Source organism: Selaginella moellendorffii, unplaced genomic scaffold, assembly GCF_000143415.4.
Source record: "Selaginella moellendorffii unplaced genomic scaffold, v1.0 SELMOscaffold_46, whole genome shotgun sequence".
In the NCBI taxonomy this organism is placed as follows: domain Eukaryota; kingdom Viridiplantae; phylum Streptophyta; class Lycopodiopsida; order Selaginellales; family Selaginellaceae; genus Selaginella; species Selaginella moellendorffii.
Window position 1 is genome coordinate 1455818 of NW_003314307.1, and position 22972 is coordinate 1478789.

General features: G+C 43.7%; 4 protein-coding genes and 1 pseudogene across 5 annotated transcripts; 2 read left to right on the forward strand and 3 right to left on the reverse strand.

The window, feature by feature from the left end:
- The first annotated feature begins 11862 nt into the window (after positions 1–11862).
- Positions 11863–13261, forward strand: LOC9657627 (2-Cys peroxiredoxin BAS1, chloroplastic). Its single transcript, XM_002980816.2, has 7 exons — positions 11863–12133; positions 12197–12274; positions 12342–12423; positions 12488–12567; positions 12631–12756; positions 12812–12925; positions 12990–13261. The coding sequence occupies exons 1-7, from the start codon at positions 11909–11911 to the stop codon at positions 13107–13109; spliced, it is 825 nt and encodes a 274-aa protein (XP_002980862.2). The 5' UTR covers positions 11863–11908; the 3' UTR covers positions 13110–13261.
- Positions 13262–13274: 13 nt separating this feature from the next.
- Positions 13275–13828, reverse strand: LOC112350147. Its single transcript, XM_024685836.1, has 2 exons — positions 13616–13828; positions 13275–13529 (listed from the first exon to the last, which is right to left on the reverse strand). The coding sequence occupies exons 1-2, from the start codon at positions 13826–13828 to the stop codon at positions 13275–13277; spliced, it is 468 nt and encodes a 155-aa protein (XP_024541604.1).
- A 36-nt stretch (positions 13829–13864) lies between these two features.
- Positions 13865–16568, reverse strand: LOC9657291 (exocyst complex component EXO70A1). The gene is made up of 12 exons (XM_002980921.2): positions 16387–16568; positions 16217–16312; positions 15955–16160; positions 15680–15889; positions 15490–15628; positions 15176–15388; positions 14925–15130; positions 14656–14853; positions 14497–14596; positions 14324–14442; positions 14122–14268; positions 13865–14065 (listed from the first exon to the last, which is right to left on the reverse strand). The coding sequence occupies exons 1-12, from the start codon at positions 16537–16539 to the stop codon at positions 13918–13920; spliced, it is 1935 nt and encodes a 644-aa protein (XP_002980967.1). The 5' UTR covers positions 16540–16568; the 3' UTR covers positions 13865–13917.
- A 71-nt stretch (positions 16569–16639) lies between these two features.
- LOC9657628 (pentatricopeptide repeat-containing protein At4g02750) lies at positions 16640–18319 on the forward strand. Its single transcript, XM_024685837.1, has one exon. The coding sequence runs from the start codon at positions 16640–16642 to the stop codon at positions 18317–18319; it is 1680 nt and encodes a 559-aa protein (XP_024541605.1).
- On the reverse strand, positions 18295–22766 carry LOC112350174 (annotated as a pseudogene). The gene is made up of 20 exons (XR_002993679.1): positions 22373–22766; positions 22191–22310; positions 22031–22129; positions 21841–21978; positions 21622–21756; positions 21382–21561; positions 21103–21309; positions 20933–21052; positions 20756–20875; positions 20581–20703; positions 20423–20527; positions 20230–20374; positions 19721–20174; positions 19635–19667; positions 19494–19575; positions 19282–19442; positions 19060–19233; positions 18822–19004; positions 18584–18759; positions 18295–18527 (listed from the first exon to the last, which is right to left on the reverse strand). The product of XR_002993679.1 is annotated as an ATPase 11, plasma membrane-type-like (transcript).
- Positions 22767–22972: the final 206 nt, after the last annotated feature.

Below are 22972 nucleotides of genomic sequence, written 5' to 3' on the forward strand. Positions count from 1 at the left end.
TGCTCAGAGCTAGTGGCTAAATGTTTTAGTGAGCTTATTGCGGTTGAGTTGGATTCGAGTGGTCATTTAGTTTGTGCTTGTCTATGAACTTTTATTTCGTACCTGGGGTATTACGTTCATGTTGGATAAGTATATAACTTGATGACAAGAGTTGGTGTTTGGGTCTTGTGAAGGCAAGTTGAGGAGTGATTGTTAGTTGCTTTGCAACTAGTGATTACTTGTAGACTTCATTAAGGACCGTTGACACTTGCTTTGCTCGATGATGATTTAGCAGTGATGGGCTTGCTTTTCCGGATGGTGTTGCGGAGGATCGTGTCATTAGGCTTGCATGGTTTTTCCATGTTGGCATGTCAATTTCTTTGTCGATATCATTTGGTTACGTTTGGTCTATAATGTTGGATTTCATCGAGTCTTGGATGTGGTGATTCACTCCTTGATGATGTGTTATCTATAACTGAGTTTTGCTGAAGCATTGGTCTCGGATACTAAGTATAGTATCTTCGACTTTGGTTAGCTTGGTTGCTGGAAAGCTCTGAATGGTGATTCACTCTTGCTTTCTTCTAGCTTTGTCTTGGTGTTGATGACATTGAAGTGATGCCTTGTTATTGACATTGTTGATATTGAGATTCGAGTGAAATGAAATGTTTTTCCTTAGGATTGATATTGAGTTTCATTAGTCTTAATGATTTGGCTATGGCTTTGTGTTATTGGCATTCATGGATTTGCTAGTTAGCAATTGCATTGACGTTCAAATGAACTGAGTGGCAAGTTTGAGTTAGCTGTGTTCTAGATGAGATTGTTTAGTAAGGGTTGAGCTTTAAGATTTTCCTTGAAAAGTGATTTAGTCATGAACTATGCTAACTTTACAAGTGGAAGAGTTAGTGATCGATATTAGAATATTTAAGTCCTTATTGGATTTGAGTTCGGGATATATTGATTGTTAATGATTCTTCTTGTGCTTGTTATGGCATGAGTTACGTCTTACTATAGATGGATTCATGGAGGATTGTTTAGTGATCACTTGTTGAGCATAACTCCATTGTGTTTAGCTTTTGGATTAATGCAGAAATGCTCTTCATTAGCTTTGGCATTATGAACTTTGGCTTATGGATGTGTTGAGGAAGATATTGTGGGTTATATCACGATTTCCTCTTTAGCATTGAAATTAGCTTCTATGAGACTCGTGATCATTATTAGGCAAAACTTGGCTATAGGCTTCTTCGAGCTTTTGGTTCCTTGAGTTTTGTGCTCATTGTTCCATTTGTTAGAAGTTGTTGGGGAAGGCATTTTAGCTCATTAGCTTCAATATTGAAGTTAGTATTTGCATCTAGCAATCGTTGATGATGATTGACTGTTATCTAGGATAGTTGATTATCCTTGTCGAAAGTTTTGCTTGATTATCGTTGATCGAGAATGATTTGCTATTCTTTGGGATGGTGGATTCCTTCTTAGATGATGATTCTGCATATATTTTTTTGATGGGATGATTAATGAACTTTTATGATGGTTAGTTGTTCTCTTTGATGGCTTATGGCTTTTTGCAATACCACATGTTTTTTGTGGTTTGCTCTGGATTAGTCTTTTGGGTTTGAGACATTAGTAGGATGTTGCTAACACTTACTTAGGCAACTTGAGTTCCTTGGGGTTGTTGGTTGGGATCTATTTGGATTGGCTAGTGCAATAGTTGGCATGATCGAGTGTTTGTTGGTCTTACCGCATTCATTCTATTCTGTTGATTGTTGCTCGAGTTAGTTCTCATAGATTAGGATGTTATTTCCTTCGGGTGATACATTCGCAACATTGTGCTTGTTAGTCAATGATGCTTTGTGTTCTTTAAGTTCTCTTTCGTAAGTTGTTTGGCATTCTATCTGCCATATTTGATAGTTAAGTTTCATCATTGAGTTTACTTGATGAGATACTTGCTATTGAATTTTGTTGGATGGTGAATCCTGTGTTTACCAATTTTGATGATCTTGGTGGTTCCTATCTACTATAATACTAGTTTATCAGATGATAACATACTTGGAATACTTTTGTGTTCTAATCTAAGATATATTCACTGATAATTAAGTCTCTCCGATATCATTGTCTCTGACTTTGATATAGTCCATATATTGATCTTTGAGTTTGGGCTAGTATAGGCAGATTGGCTTCAGCACTTCGTGTGTATGTTGAAATCTCTAGTCATGGGGTAGCTACTGTCGACTGGTCATATAACCCACCTCTCTGTCGATGTTCCTTATTCCGTTAAAAGAGCGTGACCGTGTAAACAACTCTAACTGCCTATTTACAGTAGTCTATCTAAACCTTACCGACGGGTTTGGTTTCTTTGCTTAGGAGGGTTGGGGCCTCTAGCTTCTCTCTCTATGTTCCTGCGGGCAGGGGCATATCACACTTTTGTAAGTTGGGTGACTCCCAGAGCAGCAAGGGTGGCTGACTCCGTTGGTCATTTCCTTGTCGGCGACGGCCGGAAGGTGTCTGAGCTGGTAGCGCATCCGCGTTAGACAAAGAGGTTACCCCTAACTCATTTAAGTTGGTGCATTTCTCACATAGTTGTGAGACACAAAATCCCTAGGCCCCAAAGTGGAGCCGGAAAGGGTGCCATGTGGTAGTGGCCAAAGTGAAAGCCAAACGAGTGTAACACATTTGGACTAAAAGCTCCGACTTAGAAGGTCGAGAGCGGGAGTGGAACTCCTAACAAAGTGCTTGAGAAGCGAGCAAGAGGCAACTGATAAGCAAGGCTCCAAAAAGGGACCCAAAAAGGACCAACACATGGCACGAGGTGGAGTCCAAGATGGACCCGAGATGGAGTTCGAGACAGAGTCCGAGATGGACCCGAGATGGAGTCCAAGATGGACCGAGACAGAGTCCGAGATGGACCCGAGATGGACCCAAGATGGAGTCCGAGATGGACCCGAGATGGAGTCCGAGATGGACCCAAGATGGAGTCCGAGACGGAGTCCGAGATGGACCCGAGATGGAGTCCGAGATGGATCGAGGCGGAGTCCGAGATGGACCCAAGATGGAGTCCGAGATGGACCCGAGATGGAGTTTGAGATGGAGTTCGAGATGGAGTCCGAGAAGGACCCGAGATGGAGTCCGAGGTCGAGACTGAGACCGGGACCGAGATCGACACTGGGACCAAGACCGAGACCAAGACCGAGACCGAGACCAGGACTGGGACCTAGACCGAGACCGAGGCCAAGGCCGAAACCGAGCCCGAGCCCGAGTCCGAGTCCGAGTCTGAGTCCGAGTCTGAGTCCGAGTCCGAGTTTGAGTCTGAGAGGGTGAAAGCCCAAAGCGTTCGTCTCCGAGACCCTGGGGGGTTTGGTGAGCTCCAAAAGTATAGTAAGGGGGAGGACTGCAGTGGAGCCAGTTTGGCCAAGGGCTGGGTAGTTTTTGAGCTGAGCTCACGAGTTGAGCTCAAGTCAATAAAAGTCAATGAAAGTCAAAGGAAGTCAATACAATCCCCTAACTAGCGAAAGTTTAATGGCACTACCTTAGTTCGTCCCGAACCAAGAATTTTTAACATAAAATCTAGGTGTTTAAGGTATTCCATAAGCTCATGTAGATTATTGGTTCAACATGAACTAATCTTTTAGTCTACAAAAAAAGAAAATAATATATTAAACAATATAATTTATATTAAAATCAGAATATATTCAATCTTCTTCTGCTTCCATATCCAGAAAAGTAGAAATGGGTATAGTGGAATGCTCCTTCACTATAGGCTCGTGTTGTATGTAATGTTGTGCCATACGTTCAGCATAAATAGGTAAGTGGAATTGACTTCGGTCCATATGATCATCCATATCATCAAGATCAAGTGTGTGGACTGAAACACTGTGTGTGATAAATGTAGACCTAATAAAATAGAAACATTTGAGAATAAATATTATAGATTATTTCAAGCACTAACATCACCTGTCGCAAAATCTCCTAAGAATGTCCTCAAAGGCACCCTCCTTCTCAAGTGCAAAAACCGCTCGGCCTGTCTCTTTTGCTGCCTGCACCATTGATCCAAATCCTGCTGTAGCATCAAGCACAATCCCCTTTGGCGGACAGAATAACTCCAACAAGATTTGCATGGCTGTGACTGAAAGATGTTGATAACCAGGGAACGCTGGGTGAAGAACGTCCGAGTCAATCACATTTGGGATGATGTCTGTAGAGCTGTCATATCCTGGTAAAGCAAGAGCAACACGCTCGTCAGCTCGTGTGGCATTACGCCGGTTCCCAATGTGGCATAGAGCATGGTAGTTCCAGGAATAAATCTGGAAAAAAAAATAGAATACAGTTAATTTATAAATAAAGAAGTCACACACCTTTCGCGTATGCCTGCTAGTGCCTTTTGTGTCCACCGCCATACTCAAAAGAAGGCAGCTAGATGAAAACTCAATAAATCCATCATCGTTGTCAGCCAAGTGTGCGAGAAGGCCTTCCCACATTAGAGAGCGAGGAAGGATCATGACAACCACACCCTCGTATGTCATGAAGCTGCTCACAACTTTTAAGGCTTGGGAAATGTGTTGGGCCTGCAACACATTCCATGACGGAGTATCCCCCTGCGGTGGTGGCATCCCATCAGGAAGATCAAAAAAGATGAAATCAATCTTCCCATAAGGTGTGAGCTGACCCAAATCATGGATCCACCGATCAAGCATGTAGAGCTCCCGACTAGTAGCATCTAAAAGCTGTGTGTAATCCCCAATGAGAACAGCAACTTCCCCAACACTGGCCGTTGGGGATAGAGGGCGAACCTGAAAATCAACTATTAGAACTTGAAGATAAAATTCATGCTTACTAACCTGTTTATGCATCGCTGCAGAGGAGAGCTCTTCTAGGTCATCATCTGTAGCCGTAGGGAGGGATGGGAAGAATGTCTTAGTTCGCCAAAAAGACTGATGGCTGCTCTCTGCAACATCTATAAAAAAAAAAATGAAGTCAAGAATGAATAAAAGAATGTTCCAAATCAAAGTCCTTACTCTCATGAAAGGCTTCATGACAGCCCCTTCAGGGGTTGCAAGGAGGAGGTACTGGAATCTCTTGTGCTGGAATTTCCTATACAGTTTCCTCTAGTTCAACGGTATTTGAATTTGGCATCTCCTGAATGGTTTCCTGAGTGCTAACTCCTAGGTTTAGTTGTTGAACTTCAACAACATCGTTATCACAGTCAGAAAGAGCCTCTAGAAAATAAGAATATAACTCAAGGTTAATATTTCCTAGCTAAGTGCTGACCTGAAAGACTAAACCTAGTCTTTTCTAGGTCCCAGTCCTGGTCTCGGTCTCGGTCTTGGTCTCGGTCTTGGTCCCAGTGTCGATCTCGGTCCCGGTCTCGGTCTCGACCTCGGACTCCATCTCAGGTCCTTCTCGGACTCCATCTCAAACTCCATCTCAAACTCCATCTCGGGTCCATCTCGGACTCCATCTCGGGTCCATCTCGGACTCCGTCTCGGTCCATCTCGGACTCCATCTTGGGTCCATCTCGGACTCCGTCTCGGACTCCATCTTGGGTCCATCTCGGACTCCATCTCGGGTCCATCTCGGACTCCATCTTGGGTCCATCTCGGACTCCATCTCGGGTCCATCTCGGACTCCGTCTCGGTCCATCTTGGACTCCATCTCGGGTCCATCTCGGACTCTGTCTCGAACTCCATCTCGGGTCCATCTTGGACTCCACCTCGTGCCATGTGTTGGTCCTTTTTGGGTCCCTTTTTGGTCGAGAGGTCGAGAGCGGGTACTGAGCTAAGTACTGACCTGAAAGACTAGACCTGAAAAGACTATAAACAACAAGGACATGAAGACAATATTGACAAATAAAGATTAAATGTTGAAGATGGGATGAAGTTGAACAATCCATCCAAAAGTTAACATTGTAAAAGCAACAATTTTACAACAACACAACATTTATTAAAGTCTATAATCTGAGTCTCAATTCTTAACCAATAAATGCTAAAACTGTGTGACAAAAACTTATAGTAGCATATGAAGACTATTTAAGAGTTGCTAATGAACTAAAAAAGGTATCATATAAATTGATAGGAATTTTTAAAAAATTACTAAATAAATTACTGCCTTCAGCCGAGCAAATATCTCAGTCTGTTGAGATATATAATTCTACTTATAGCTAAGTGTTCAATGGGTTACAAAAACAAGGACTATGAGTGGTTTATTGTCTAACTAGATGCAAGTATTTTTCATCATGATTATGTTTCAGAGAGACTTGGCATGTCAATAAACTTTTTTCATATAGTTTTGTTAAGGATGGTTATATTTATTTAGACAGATTTCACAAAAGGTTTAAGCTCAAGATAGATAACATGGTATTCAGACTCCATCCTAACGTTAATGTTCTTGTAGTCAACAATGCCCCTAATAAATGTCACAAACTGAGATATTTTATATATTTGCATCCTCTCTTATTCAATCCCACCAAACCATATGATATGCTACAAATTAAAGGGGATAAACTTGAAACTTTACATGCATGATATTTTGGAGAAAATGTTGGACATAAAGATTATTTATTGAAACCTTTTTAATCGGGTGATATAAGTCAAATTGAATTATTGGCAAGGATAATCTTCATTAAGGTCAAATGAAGCTATAATTTTTCATTTATAGATACCAAAAAAAAGAAAGCATCACATTTTATTTTAGACATCCTCATATATTTCAATATAAAACTTTAGATACCATAAGGAAAAAACATTACATTTTATTTTAAACATTGTCATATATTTAAATATAGACAAGTTCTTTAATGATTACTACTATAAATGGAGTGTAGTGTAGAAGTGGTAAGGGAGTATGATATAGTGATACTTTATTAAAACAATATTAACATATAATTTCAGAACACACAAATTATGGCATTTTCTATATTAAAAATAATATTTTCTTAATTAATATTACTTAGCTAGTTAGACAAGATTAAGCTAATTTAATGTAAAACCTAGTAAATTGATGATTAAAATAATAAGTGAGACCTTCAAACATAGATTTTTAAATTTGAATTTTTATGAATATTATATAAACTGAGTACCAAAGTTCAAATTCATATATTAAGATTAGATCAAAACATTCTTTACAATTAGAATATTCTCTAAGGTGATAGATGAAAGTAAAAAAATTATTAAAAAAAATTATTAGTAAATATTCTTTATTAAACCTATAATTGTTTTCCACATGGCAAATGTTCGAACACTTCACTAAATTTCAATCAATGTGTGCCCTAAATTTTTTCAGTTGTTAAATTTTAAACACATGGCCTTCCACATTGGCCAATGGCCGAACACTTAGTTAAATTTTAGTAATTCCAATATATTGCAATGCATATAACTCATAGATAAAGAAACTTTTTCTTTTTTATTTTATTAAGATTAAATGTTTTATTTTAAGAGTTATTTTTTTGTTTTTCTCTGTTTAGTAAAAAGAGTTATTTTGGACTACTAGAAGCTTTCCTTTTACCTTAATCTTTTCCACCAAAGGTTTTACCTCTACAAGGATATATTATAATTATTAATACTGTTGAAATTCTATTGCTGAATGAATAGAATTAATTGCAACCTATTGTTGTATCATTTCCAAGTTGTTGTTAACTATGGATAGAAAAACTTCTTTATCAATTTTGTTTATAAGATATTTACCATTTTTTGTTATAAAATCATTTTGTAACTTTTGATGGAAGGATAATTTGAGTGATATCTTCCTTCTCCATTTCATATCTAAACTTTATTCAATGTAAATTACTTTTATTGCAATCTTTAATAATTTTTTGCTAATGCTACACATTTCAATGGATATCTTCATACTCAAAGCTCATATATTAGTATATAAAATATATTATTTGACCTCTATTATAGTCTTTAATTGGATTTCCTGCTCATAATAAATACTTTGATGGATAATTTCCTACTCAAATTTATATACATATTTCAAAATTTTAATTATTAAGTGAGTTATCTTTGTCATAACTTCTAAATGAAGTGCTTCAAAATTTGGTGGACAATAAGATCATCTGATCTAGGTTCTAAGATTGCATGTAAGTGTGAGAGGAGCCTTATAATTGGTTATAATCAAGTCAATTTATACTCCTTGTTTCAATATAGTAACTTTTTTCTGGTGTTTAGAAATGTTTTCTTTTGTTGCTTATGGACAATTATACCACCTCAAAAAAGCCTAATAACTTTTTATTTCAACTTTGATGACAAGATATTATATAGCTTGATCTGAAGAAAACTATATATAGGATTTATAAACATTTTTCTATTGAATTTACTTGAGACTTGTTAATGTTTCTCACTTTAACAATCACACCATCAATTAGTTTTTCATATTCATGGTTTTGAATAAAACCATGATTTTTTTAATAACTAGTAAATTAATACCTTTCATGAACTTTAATAGTAAGTTGGTGAACTATCTAATCATCCTTTGATGGCGAGTATATTTTTTTCCAAATAAAAGTGTATTTTTTATATTGGCATAAAATACCTCAATCAAACTATTTTTTATCTTGTTAGCATGAGGGAAATTCCATGTAGCAAAAACCTATATATCTATTACATAAAAAAAATATATAAAATTCAAAATATTGATTCACTTACTAAAATACTTAATAAATGCTTCTTTATTTTAAAAATATACCTCAATGCTTGATAATATTTTTAATCTCAGTTTGTATAATATTATCATCATAAAACGTTGTTTGAATTGAATGATATATAATATTTCCAAAATATTTCCATATTTCCATCATAATTTTCCATAATTTCACCTTAAAAATAATATATTTTGAGTCAGTTACTCTTTATTTGCCAAGTATATAATAGAATTTAGAAATTGAATGTAGCTCTATTTGAAAGCATAAAAAATTATATCATAGCATATTAAATTAATTACTTTATAGGATTAATCTCTGTTTCAGCATCATCAATCAATCACACATAGTTAATAATCTGGTATATGTTATAAAACTTGATTCTTAACAGTTATCATCCAATTCTTCATATTTTCTCTTTTCTCACTCAAAGTTAAAACCCTTCAATTAAAATACTATTTCCAAGATAATCAAAAGTAAACATGAGAACTATAAATTATTAAAGATTATTCACTTTAAAATAAACAAAAGCTTTATTTTATATTGATGAGTTCCAAAAGCTGTATCAAAGGCTACAATGAACGAAGTGATGCAATTTAGTCCCAAAGCATAGAAGAAAGAAATGGATCACATACTTGAGGGCATGAAGAAGTAGATGAAAAACAACACTATAACCTTTACAAAGTTCACCATCTTTTGGAACTATTAGATAATTTGAATCTCAAAAGTAAGATAATTTTTACCTCAATCACCTTTTTGATGGAGAAACACTTCCTCAGGATTTGTGTTCTTCCAAATATATACACTCTGTGCATCCTTGCATCAATTTTTATGTAGTTAATAAGTTAATGGCAAATACTTTTTATATAGATTGTTAATATCCTACATAGTTAGAAAATCATTTTAACAAGAAGGTTTACCAATTGATTTATTCCTTCTCACAATTAGTATATGCTTATTTTAAATCTAATTTGATATGAAATCTCATTGGATTATATGAATCACCCAATATCAAATATCTACTTATGTTAACCATGACAAGAAATCTCAATATATAGTCTGCATATAATCAAACCATTCATAAATTGTTTGACCAAAAAATTGCAAAAGCAACACCAGACCTAGTCTACTTCTAAGTTCTAACTTTTGTGTAAATTCAGCAAGTGTAGTAGATGTTTCTATATTCATTATGTCAAGAAACTAGTAATTATATTTTGTTATTAAGAAATTACCTGATTAACTTTGATTAGTTAGTATTATGATTTTTGTTGGACAAAAATGTCATTTTCATGGAATTCTTGCACCTCATCAATTCATAGTGGATCTTAAATGATTTTCTTGAATTAATATGAAGTTAAATTGATTTTTTACTTGATGTACTACTGTTATACTTGAATTATTTAGGTCAATTAGCATGATGAAATTTAGGGAAGTATTGGATGGCTAAATGGCCACTAACTATATGGATGCACACTGGATGTAATCGAACATGCTGGTGGGCAGGTGGGAGTGCATGTGGGAGCCGCAGGCAGGTGAGCACGCGGGTGGGATTTTAGTGTCTGACAAGATTATGCAAACAAGTTTGCAAGCTTTTTTTTTTTTCTTCTTTACCCCCATTGTAAATAAATAGTCATTCAACTGTTGTGTGGACTCTTTAGTGGCACTCCCTCTCTTTGTATCAGATTTTCGTTGTAGTTTGGAACCCTCAAGTTTTATAACTATAATTTTCCAAACAAAAATTAAATAATATTAATATCATTACCAATAATTAACACAATCATCAATTAATCATAAATCAATCAAAATTCACTAATTGATCAATTCAACTAAAGTAGTATCATACTTACCATAAAATTCCTTGTGAAATCTAAAGTGTCTTGTAGTGCTTAAAGTTTGCTATCCATCCAACAACTATAAGCCCTATCCAATACCTCTCCCTCAGCATCAAAAAAACTCACCTTGTAATCCCAGAAACTTATAGGAATACCTAAGTCTCATTCTATAGAAGGAAACCTAGAGATGGAACTGAGAGACCAAAGCTTTCATGGCCTTAACTTCTCATATTGTTCCTTGAAACAATGCTAGGGAACAAATGTAGTGGAGTTAAAATATATAGATTTTAAGCTTTCCAATACATTTGCATAAATTTCTTGAAATAAAAATATTTCACTTTAGTCCTTGATCATATTTTAACCCTCAAGAAACATTCCACCACGCTCACAGCCTCTGCTTTCAGGAAAACTTGACGTAATAAGGCCCAATAGAGGATCATAGTATCCAACTATGAAGCCTGCATAAACACCAATCATCATTGCATATGTTGAATACAGCATCCGTATGTCTAGGTATGAAGATAAAAAATGCTATCATTCATACAGATACATCTTCTCAGACTGTTAATTTGGTTTCTGGACCTCTCAAGTTCGGGAAGAAAGCTCCAGAGGCTGAGAGATGGAAACGATGAGCTAGAAGATGGGAAAGAGAACGAAGATGGCGATGGAGGCTAGCCAAGGTCACAAGATCAAGTAAAAAGCATATTCCATTCTAGGAAATCCACAGATTTTTCCCTAGATTGTCTGGTAGACTCCAACTGAGACTCCTTGTGAAACTAAAAATATACTGCCCCATAGACCTGGAACAAACCTCCTCAAATGCTGGAATTTAACATCAACCTGGGTAGTAGGATCGATCCTCAACTGAAGACCAAAGGGCTACCTATACGTTCTTGAAGTTTGCTTGCCATCCAACAACTATAAACTCTGTCCAATACCTCTCCCTCAGCGTCATGGAAACTCTCCAGTAAAATCTTGTACTCCCAGACGATTCTTAGATACTTGTACACCTCAGAATGGGATCATACTGAGAACAAATGTAGTGATCATATGAGCGTAGTGGAATAGCTTGAATTTTGACGCAATAAGACCTAACAAAGGATGTTAGACACTATCATTGCATATGATGCACCAGCAGCTTGATCTCTGTTGTATCAAAGGCTATCAAGCAAAAGAAAGAACCAGGAGAGACTATGAACACTCGGATCTGGTTTTTGGCAAACCTGGGCATATAACGCGACTGTGCTCTAATAAAAAACCAATGTCCAGTGTTCCTTTTAGGAATGTCAAAAACGCCTTTCCAAGACCCCAAACCCTAAAATTTTGTTTGTTTTGACCGGGGAATCGAACGGCTGGTTGGTGCTTCCACGTGGCGCAACCTGTGCCGTCAGCTCCCCCAGTGTGGACTCTACATAGCTGAGGTGAGGATAACCCCTGAGGAGAGAGAGAGAGAGTGAGGTTTTTGGCGAGAGGAATGGCTATGGCGACTGCTGGAGCAGCAGCATTCGCAGCGACTGGCCACGTCGTGGGAGGAGGAGCCACCTCCTCGTCCTCGTCTGCCGCCTCCGCTGCTCCATGCCGATCGTCCCTCTTCAAGGCATTCGACGCGAGGCTAGGAGCGTCCAAGATTTCCCACCTCCGCCGCCCCGCCGCGCGGATCCAACCTAGGAGAGCTTTCAGGAGCCTGGCTGCTAGCGCGGTGAGTCTAGCACTTTTCCATGGAGATTTCGACGCCTGCATTGTGGATTTTCCTCTTTTCTAGAGCTTGGATGTTCCATTGGTGGGAAACAAGGCTCCGGATTTCGAGGCCGAGTCGGTCTTCGATCAGGAATTCATCAAGGTATTCACGAGGAAAATGAAAGGTTCCTCTTTGCTGTGTTCTTATCTCTCCCATGTCTTCGCCGCAGGTCAAGCTTTCGGACTACTTGGGCAAGAAGTACGTCGTTTTGTTCTTCTATCCTTTGGACTTCACGTTCGTTTGCCCGACAGGTTGGTCGGTGACAATTGTGTTGGTTGGAAGATTTCTCCTAACTTTTTCTTTTCCTCCTGCTAGAAATCACCGCTTTCAGCGATCGTTACTCAGAATTTGAGAAGATCAACACGGAAGTGCTCGGAGTCTCTGTTGACAGTGTGGTACGTGGAACTTTTCTCTTTAATTTTCTTTGCTCTCTGGCTAACAAAAGGATGCTCTTGCAGTTTTCCCATCTGGCTTGGGTTCAAACCGAGAGAAAGTCGGGCGGCCTAGGCGATTTGCGCTATCCCCTTGTTTCAGACATCTCCAAGTCGATCTCCAAGGCTTACAACGTACTCATCCCCGATCAGGTTCGTGACAAACTCCGTGTATACTTTGCGCAGATGACGTTCTCTGTGTGTCCAGGGAATTGCCCTCCGAGGCCTCTTCATCATTGACAAAGAAGGGATCATCCAACACGCTACCGTTAACAACCTTGCGATTGGAAGGAGTGTAGACGAGACCTTGAGAACGCTTCAGGTGACGAAAGCTCGGCTGAATGCGAGTTTTAAGTTTTGATCTTTTTCTTCATTGTTTCTTCTAGGCGGTCCAATACGTCCAGGACAATCCAGACGAGGTGTGCCCCGCCGGATGGAAGCCTGGCGACAAGTCAATGAAGCCCGATCCAAAGCTGAGCAAGGACTACTTCGCTGCTATAGCTTGAGCTCCCATGAGGCTCAAATAAACAGGTTTGTTTCGGTGGAATGCTCCCATGCAAGGAGATCTCGAGAGGCAAAAAGGGAGTTTTTGGTTTCTACATATTTGCAAGCTTACAAGATCACGACGTTGAATGCAGTGGAAGCGTCGTTTGCTCTAGTTCCTCGCTCTGCTAGATTTGTTTCTTGGCTTTGCCACTCCTGGGCTTGCCGGTGTTCACGTCCACCCCAAAAGCGCCGAGGCGTGCCGACAGCTTCGCGATCTCGCGCACTGCGCCATCACTCACCGTGCTCTTGTCGCTCTCCAGCTCCTCAAACGCCGCCTCGAACGCATCCTGCCAGAAGCTGCCACTGCTCTTGTCCTCCTTGCTGCCGAAACGGTAGCCACTCCAGGCATGCCGCACAATCTTCTCTCGCATCTCCGCCTCCTGCCAAGATCCAAGCCTACATTGTCGATCCAAGCCAGCCACCACCACCCAAGACAAAGCAAACCCACCAGTGGATCCACACTCGCCAATTCGTCCTCGTCGCCACCTCCTCCATGGTAGTGATCCATGGCCGCCAACAAGAAGCGGCTCGTCTGCGTGTGTGCTGCGGCGGACCATTTCCTGGCCAGGCCCAGCCCCGCGCTCCCCGACAGCATCGACCACACCGCCAGCAGCAGGATGATCGCCACTGCCCACGCCTTGTAGCCGTGGTTCCTCGTCCACCACCCCACCTCCTTCATCGCTTCTCCTTTCCCCTGTAACCTATCTCTTCTCTCTCACGCGTCGAAAACTTACATATATTCACATCCTCCACAACACAAAACTTTCACTATCTTCGTTCGCCACCACCGCTGCCGCCACCACTTCCAGGACCGCCTCTAGTCTTGCCTTCGAACAGCTCGCCCAGCAAGCGATCCAAGTCGTCCGCCGTGTACTTGATGTACCTCTGCGTGTTCTTCCCATTCTCCAAAATGGCACTGCATTGCAGAGCATCCGTATCTTCCCTCGTGAACAAAACAAAAGAAAAAAATACCTGTAGCGTTTGATGAAACTCCGGTATGCTGGGAGTAGCACCTCGGCGACAGCCAGCCGCACCGCATCTCGCAGCTCCGCGTCTGGAATGGTCCATTGGGACTGCCGTTGATGAAGCTCCTCGAACAAAATGTTGAAGTTTTTGAACCTGTGTGAACTCTCACCTTGACAACAAATAACAAGAAAGAAAACCACTCACAAACCTTTCTTTCAGCACGGCTCTGGATATCCCACTGCTGGTTCCGTCAGGAGCTCCTCCCGTACTCATCCCGCTGCCTCCCGAAGAGGACGACAATCCCTGGCCACTGAGGTATTGAAGTAGCTGCAATACCCAGCCAAGTTCGCTTCAAGCAAGCCAGGAGAAAAAAACCAATACCTTTCCCCACGCTGTGCGCTGATATGCCTGAGCATGCTGCTGGACGATGCGGCGATGCCTTTGAATCCAGTCATCCCCGAGAAGGTCTTTAGCCTCCGACCTGCAGAGAGGTATGACTTTTAGCTCCCAAGGCTTGCTTGCTTGCTTGCTTGCTTATACCTTCGCACGGATTTAACCATGTAATGGATGTTGTTCATGAGAAAGATATGCGTCAGAGCAGGGTCCTTGTACTGCTTCGCCTTAGAGTCAAGATTGTTCTGTAAAACGACCATAATTTTCGATGTCGCTGCTGCCAACCGGGAACTCGACACATCCTTGTCCTCCTCATCAAAGAGTTGCCTCAATGTGATTTGGTAGCTGCTCGAAACCACAGGAGACAAACAAACAGCAAGTTATGTCCAGCTACCAGAGGCAGATTAACCACTTACTCAAAGAGAAACTTGACATAGTTAATGACGTAACTCGTAAGCGGGTGGACCGTACCATCCTGGACAGCAGTTTTTGTTGCGTCTTTCTCCACAGCATCCAGAAAATCATCAAAGGTATCACGAGCAGTTTGTGCTAGCTTCTGAGTGAGACCAGCAGCTGCATCACGAACAGAAGCTGATGTCTCCCCTGCGAACATTGTTTTCATCTGCACAGCGCAGCCAATTAAGAAACCAGAGACGAGATGAGATACCTCCGGCAGAAGATCATGCATAGTCTCGAACATGTCCAGGAGCACAAAGAGCTTCTCAGGGGACTTTTTGCTCCTAGCAATGGCTTCGCCGGTGCTGCTCAGCACGCTGAAGCTGTTCTGAGTGATGTCTGCAAAACAAGCCTCTCTGTAAGGATCTAGGCCATCGAAGACTTGATTGCAGAGCTTCCATTCCGCTGCAAAGAGGAGTTTGACCTGTGTTTTTATCCTTCTCTTATGTTAAAGCGCAACAAAAATCTTCTCTCTCTATGGAAGAAAAAAATAAAAATGGAGACAAAAGAGAAAGCATGACTTACAGCAGCGCGCATGTGTTGGATCCAGTTACCAATCTTTCCCTCCAGCACCTCCCACTGTAGCTTTTGGACGTCTTCTCGCGTGAGCTTCTCCACTCCTAGCTTACGGAGGCTCTGCTCCAATACAGATGCTCTCGCGTCTCTGCAAGGCAAAAACGAAGTCATGACGTAACAGTTTTCCCTTAGACCAAACCTGTAGGTTTTCAAGCATTGCTGGTGGTGACCAGAGCCGATCATGCGCTCAGCGATATCGTGCAACTGAGGGACAATCCTGGGGGGAAGTAGCATCGGAAGCACAACCGCATCGTTGGTGGTGGCAGGAGCATCAGGTGTAGAATTGTCATGGTGCGCTGGGGCAGTCTTGGGCAAGGATTCCAAGAGCCGTGCTGGTTCCACCGGCTTGCTGCACAGAGGGAGCCAAGATGAGATGAGAAACGAGAATGAGAGAAACCAAAACCCGTGTCTTACCCGTGCTGGGAGAGGACAAGTTTGAGCTCTCCATTTAGCTTCTCCATGGCTTTGGAAAGAAGCGTACGTGCATGGGTGAGCGCAGCGTCGTCATTCTTAAAGCTGCGATTGTAAGTAAAGAACTCGATGTTACGCTTGATCTCATCCACGGCCGCGACGTAGCCTCCCAGATCCTCGCGAGGCCCTTTGAGGATCTTGGTTTCCACCTGACAGATAAACAGTGATTCTCTTTTCACTTCTCTCTCCTTGGAAAATGTCTTACCTGCCGCGACACATCAAAGCGCGTGAGAATCGCTTGAGCCGCCTTGAGCGTCTTGTCGATGTTGTGGTGGACAGTCCTGTACGAGTGCGTGCGCAGCTAGCGAGAGATCACGATGAGGAGGAATCGAGAGAGAGAGAGAGAGAGAGACGTTTCGATGAGAAATTTCTTACCTGCGTGGGGCGCATGGCGGATTCCAGGCCCGACAGCCGCGCATCGAACGATCCCAGGATGCTCATCACGCTCTGCGTCACACTCTGGCTCCTGTGAAGGCTGTCGCGCAGCAGCAGCGCCGTCGCCGCCAGGGCGTCGCCATCCATCGCCATTCCCCTGTTCTCCCCTAACCTAGATAGGGTTTATTTGGAGCCAAGGGAAGAAAAGGTACTACCAAGAAAAAAAGAGGAGTGGGAGCACTCATGGATGAAGATGGACACAGTTGCGCTCCAGGCCATGATCCGGAGCTGTGGCCACGCCAAGGATTTGGCGCAAGCGCGCCGGCTCCACGCCTTGGTCGTCCAGCAGCACCAAAATCAAGATCACCAGCAGCAAGTGCGCTTCCACTTGAACCTCCTCATGGAAATGTATGGCAAGTGTGGAAGCGCCGACGATGCGGCGGCCATCTTCTCGACCCTGCCTCGCCCCAATCTCTTCTCCTGGACAATCCTCCTCACGGCATTTGCCAGAAACGGGCATGTCCTGCAGGCGCGAGAGGTGTTTGACGCAATGCCCAGGCGCGACATTGTGGCCTGGAACGCGCTTCTTGCAGCATCTTCGTCTACAGATCGCCTTGAACAAGCTGAGAAAGTTCACTCGAAAATGCCGCATTGGAACGCATCTTCATGGAATGCCCTCGTTGCAGCAAATGCCGAGGCTGGGCATTTGTCTCAGGCAGCAAAGCTGCTCCACGCTATGCCCCAGCCGAACACGATCTCCTGGACAGTTATGATGGGAGCCTACGCGCGCGCCGGGATAACGGATCTCTCTGTGGCCATCTTTGACGAGTGCATTCCCTCGGGGCGCGACGTGGTGGCCTGGAACGCACTGGTAATGGCATATGCCGCGGCGGGGCAAGACGGGCATGCCGCGCGGACCTTCGGCTGCATGCCGTGGCACGACCAGGTGGCCTGCAACGTCATGCTGCACGCCCACTGCGCGGCGGGCAGGATGGGCGACGCCGCGCGCTTCTTCCACACGGCCATGCTGACGCACGACACGGTGTCGTGGAACGTGCTGCTGCACGGGTATGTGCGGCTGGGTCAGCTGGAGGATGCCCAGCGGGTGTTTGACGCCACGCCGCGCAAGGACGCCGCGTCATGGACCGCCATGCTTACCGCCTACGGCTCTGCGGGGCGCGTGGATACCGCACGGCGTCTGTTCGACGCCATACCGCGCGGCACGCGGACTGTCATCACCTGGAACTCGATGCTCGGCTTCTTTGCCGACAACGTCGCCACCTTCACGTCCTTCCGCCAGAGGATGCCCGCTTGGGATACAACCACTTGGAACGTCACTGTGGCTGCGCTTGCTCGCGCTGGACAGCTCCAACAAGCAATGGAAATGTTTGAATCGACACCACAAAAGAACCAGCTCTCTTGGAATGCTGTTGTTGCAGCAAATGCCCAAGCCGGGCATCTGAATAAAGCCGAACAGTTTTTGGCTCTCGCCCCGGCTCCCACTACTAACACCTGGAATGGCCTTATTGCCGGCTATGCCCGCCACAGCCACACCACTACCGCGTTCCACCGCTTCCGTGACATGCTACTGTGCGGCATACCGCCCGATAACATTACCTTTGTGTGCTTGCTGGTGGCATGCAGCCACGTCGGGCTTACCGCCGCGGCATGCCGGCTCTTCCGCTCCATGCAAACCGACTGGCAAATCACTCCCACGCCCGACCACCACAGCTGCATTGTCGATAGCATCGCGCGATCCGGCCAGCTTGTGCTCGCACAAGAACTTGTCGAGTCACTCCCGCAGTATCGCCCATCAGTCGTCTCGCTTGTATCCGCCACGGCCATGCATTGTGACGACAAAGTCTTACAGGGCGTCTTGTCACGCTCCGCTTTCTCTCCTATCTCCTATTATTCAACATATATGTCAGTATGATAATTGTCCAAACGCTACAAACCACCATAGCTGTGCTAGCTAGCTCACTAGCATCACTGGAAATATATCCACATTCCACTACTATCGCGTCGCTCACTCGATCGATCGCCTCTAGACAGTGTAGGCCTGCTGGATGGTGTTGATGTCCAAACCTTTCAACCTCACTACAGATTCGACGTGACCCTTTAAAGTGTGAAGCTCTCTCAACCTGCATCCGCGGCTTAGCCTTGACACACAAAAAACAAAGGAAAAACAGAAAAGTACCTTGCAATCTCGGCTCTCCTTAAAGCCTGCTCGGCCATGTCTGACGTCTCTTTGTGAGTACCCTTCTCGGGTATCTTGAAGTCCGGTGGCTGGAGCCCGTGTAGAGTTCGTTGCGCCTGAGCCCACTTCACTTCCCGAGCCTCCCTTCCGAAGTCTTTTTGGCGCGTAAAAGCAGTCTGGAACACACCAAAATGGAAATAGTCAGTCTCCCGCCAGGCAAAGGTATAACACTACTTACTCTTTGCTCGAATAGAAGCTCCCATGCTCTGCCACTTAGTATGTAACGCACAGCGAACTTGATAACATCCAGAGGGAAGTAGAAGACGATGTTGTATAGCCATATAACACCGGCCCAACCCCAGCCAATTCCCTCCACAAAGGCAAAGCCCCAGTTGGCGTACACGGCAATAAAAGTCGCAATCTGACAATAACATCGCTCGCTCAATCCGAACCAAAATCAAAATTGTGTAACTTACCAGCTGGGCAATAAGAAACGCCACAACGAGAAGAAATCCAGGCCTTTCCATGAAGGACCAGCTTCTCGACCTCGTGACGAAAATCAGAGCCTGGCTTACGATACTAACTTGCAAATAGATGGCCGAATGCATTTTGTTGGCATCGCTTCCAATGTGAGGAACGTGGAAATGGTCCTAAAAGAAAAGAATTTAGCATTGATACTGAAACACAAGTCTACTTACAGGGAAAAAGGTAGTCTGGTCTGCCAGCCAGTAGAAAATGACTGTCATAAGCGCAAGGTAACTGCCGATCACAACTCCTGTCGCAAAAATCTCCGAGAGCTTCCAACTGTCAGGCAAAGGAGATGGTTTCACTCTGTCCTTGGAGATGGTCATGATTGTGCCTGCCCAGCAACAGCAAGGTCATAGACAGCGAAGAGAAATCTTTTACGTACCATCGTTCAATATTGCAATGATTAGCACCATGAATGGGGGAAAATCGAACTTCCATATCAACGCCAGCAGCATAAAACCAAGCTAACGAAGAAAAACATGTGTATCAAAATCCTTTGAAACAAAGAAAAGTGCATACTTACCACTATCCTTATAGTGATGGATACGGCATAAATCTGTAAAACCACACATAAGCTAACAAGAGATCATCGAATGTATCAAAACTTACAGTATAGTTCTTCATCCTCTGAAAAATCGCGCGACTTGTTAGCACGGCGCTTATTATCACGCTCAGGCCAGGTTCTGTCAGGACTATATCTGAAGCACCCCTTGCTGCATCTGTTGCATCTGCCACTGCAATTCCTATATCTGCCTTCTTCAGAGCAGGCGCATCATTGACACCATCACCAGTCATTCCACATATATGCTTCTTCATTTGCAAACGCTTTACTATCTCGTACTTGTGCTCTGCACATGAGAAAGGTAACATAGTTGGCTTCAGCAAATAACAAGATTACCTGGAAATACCCCCGCAAATCCATCGGCTTTTTCAATCAGTTCGTCAATTGGCAATCCTTCAAATGCCTCCCCTTTGCTTTGTCCAAGAAGCGAAGATGACGGATACATGTTAGTGCCCATGCCAAGACGTCGGCCAGTTTCTTTTCCAATAGCAAGCTGGTCCCCTGACGGTAGTGACACGTAAAAAACCAGCACCAGAATGCTCAAGAACAGACGTACCAGTTATCATCTTTACGTTGACCCCAAGATTCAGGGCCCTACGAATAGTCTCGGCGCTGTCATGCCGAGGAGGATCAAACAAAGGCATTAAGCCTACAAATTGCCATGGACCCCCTGGACTCTCTTTGTTGCCCTCGGGAACGTCCTGTAAGTACATATGCTGTTAGCAGCCAACAGTCCAACATTCCATTACCTGGCATGCGACTGCAAGAGAGCGAAGGCCACGCTCAGCAAATTTGTCAATGACGGCGTGCACCCTTTGAGCAATCTCAACCTTATTGTAAGAAAGATCTAATATCTGCATATAAGCCCACGGCTTAGAGCTGCAACCAAACAAAATAGAGAAAACACCTGCTCGGGTGCGCCTTTGCTTGCTCTGTGCATCTTCCCGTCAGAGTCAATATAAGTCAGAGCAGTACGCTTATCCGTAGGATTAAATGGAAGAAAGTGAACTTCCTCAATACCAGCACGGGCCTAAGCAGTTTACATCATAAGAAAACAGTAGGAAACAAAACCGATAACGTACCTCTTTTGGATCAGCAAGCGTACCGACAACAGCTGCGTCAATGGCATCTTGATTTTCCATCCTTGACGCTCTAGCAGCAAGTAGCAAAACGTAATCTTTGTCGTATCCTTTTGCAAAAACCTGTGCAGAACGAACACAGCACTTAAAAACGTTCAGTCTTGGATAAAACTTAAGTACCTCCACGAGATTCTTGTCGACGGTTAGCTTATTCAAAGTTAAGGTGCCGGTCTTGTCACTGCAAAGGACATCCATTCCTGCCATCTCCTCTATTGCAGTCATTCGCTTAGTAATAGCACCCTGACCAAACACATGCCCATTGTCAGCATTCCTGATCACTAGCTTCTTACCTGCTGCGCAAGCCGGTGAGAGCCAATTGCCATTGTCACGGAGAGAACAGTGGGCATAGCGATGGGGATGCCTCCAATCAAAAGTACCAGCAGGTTGTCAATCCCGGACCTGTAGGTTCTATGTTGGATGGGGTACATTACTATAAGTTCGATAACCATTCCAATCGCAATGGAGCATATGCAGAAGTTTCCGATTGCTGTAAGAACCTGCGAGAGAAAGAAAACAATGAAAAAACGATTTTAGAGAGAAAAAAAAACATAAAAAGGAAAGGATATTACCTTCTGGAAATGACCGACTTGATTTGTAGTGTCTACCAGATGTGCAGCCTTTCCAAAGAAAGTGTGAACCCCCGTCCCTATCACAACTGCCTCAATCTCTCCTTGCTTGCATGTCGACCCCGAGTAAACTTCGTCGCCAGGATACTTGGTAACAGGTAGAGATTCGCCTGTAAGCGCGGACTGCAAGTCAAAAACATGCGCAAACCATTAGAGTCGTAAGGTGACGTTTGTTCTGCGTACCTGGTCTATTTTGAGAGGGTCTCCTTCAAGTAAACGGGCGTCCGCTGGAACGATATCTCCCAACTTGATGCTTACAATGTCACCGGGAACTAAAATACTGGCATCCTGCTCGCCCCATCGACCGTCTCGCAACACCTGAAAGAAACATAGAAGAGAAATAGAAAGGACAAGAAAGTCACGAGCTGCTTAAGACAGAAAGTACAACTAAACTATGCTTACCTTAGTCTTTGGTGCAAGACGCGCCATTAAGGCCGCCGCCGCATTTCCAGCGTTGTTTTCTTCAATGAAGCTTATGGTTGAGTTAATGACGAGCAATGCTATGATCCCAACGAAGTCTTGCCAGTCGGGCGGCCGATTCTGTCAAGGGCGGCATACATATCAAGCAGGCTAGAAACAAGACAGTACTCACGTCTCCGTTAGCGAGAGCTATGGCCATCACTGCTGCAGCTTCCATCACCCAAGACAAAGGATTCCACATGAATCCCAGGAACTTAAAAAACTTGCTCTCCTGCAATGCAAAGTGCCAGTTATATTCCTCATCACTTGGTGTTAAGAGGCATGCTACAAACCTGCTTCTCCTCTAGCCTGTTATGACCAAAAATTTTGAGGCGCTCCTCGCCCTCTTCGCTCGTCAGACCTTTCCTCGTGCATCGCAGTTGATCAAAGACCTCCTCAATGGGAATGTTTTCCTGGCAGCAGCAAACCAAAGAGATTATCGATTTTCCATCACCCCAGAGGAAAGATTTCCTACCAGATCAACGGCCTCCTTGTTAATGGCCTCGAGCATTGCAGCCTTGCTGGGCTTCTCTACGTCGTTCTCCATTCTCCGTGAAAAGCAAGCCCCAAAATCACCTCAATTTCTTCGGGAGATCGGTGCCACGATTCAAGCTTTATCTCTGCCGCCTAGGCGCCGCAGAGGCGCCGTGCGAGCGGAGGGGCGATTCCGAGCGGCGATTCCCAAATATTCTAACTAGCTGCTTAGCTCGATGCGAGACGCGGCGCCGCAGATCGGCATCCAGTGCATGGCCGAGACAAAGAAATCCTCCAGTAGCGGCTCGAGCAGCAGCCAGAGCTTGCGCGCATTGGAGGAACCCTGCTGCTGCCTCCCTCAATTGAAAAGCCTGACACCCAGTGCCGGATCCAACGGCCAGGATTCTTCGCGATTGCAGGCCGGAATGGCCAGCAGATACGGAATGCACGGTCGGCCGGGATCAGGCGCACTCACACGCACACGAACCAGAGCAAAAGTGGGATATAGCCTATAGCATCCAGCTAAAATGCCCACTACTCCAGCTAGCTGGCTCCTCCGCTAAAACCCGCGCCGCCTCCATATCTGGCCGGACGCGCCCTT

Coding starts and splice junctions, on each gene's coding strand:
- LOC9657627 (XM_002980816.2), top strand. CDS start 11,909: ATGGCTATGGCGACTGCTGGAGCAGCAGCATTCGCAGCGACTGGCCAC. Junction 12,275..12,341: donor TCGATCAGGAATTCATCAAG/GTATTCACGAGG, acceptor TCTTCGCCGCAG/GTCAAGCTTTCGGACTACTT. Junction 12,926..12,989: donor AGACCTTGAGAACGCTTCAG/GTGACGAAAGCT, acceptor TGTTTCTTCTAG/GCGGTCCAATACGTCCAGGA.
- LOC112350147 (XM_024685836.1), bottom strand. CDS start 13,828: ATGAAGGAGGTGGGGTGGTGGACGAGGAACCACGGCTACAAGGCGTGG. Junction 13,530..13,615: donor GTGGCGACGAGGACGAATTG/GCGAGTGTGGAT, acceptor GGATCTTGGCAG/GAGGCGGAGATGCGAGAGAA.
- LOC9657291 (XM_002980921.2), bottom strand. CDS start 16,539: ATGGCGATGGATGGCGACGCCCTGGCGGCGACGGCGCTGCTGCTGCGC. Junction 15,629..15,679: donor CAATGCTTGAAAACCTACAG/GTTTGGTCTAAG, acceptor TTTGCCTTGCAG/AGACGCGAGAGCATCTGTAT. Junction 14,597..14,655: donor ATGGTTAAATCCGTGCGAAG/GTATAAGCAAGC, acceptor ACCTCTCTGCAG/GTCGGAGGCTAAAGACCTTC.
- LOC9657628 (XM_024685837.1), top strand. CDS start 16,640: ATGGACACAGTTGCGCTCCAGGCCATGATCCGGAGCTGTGGCCACGCC.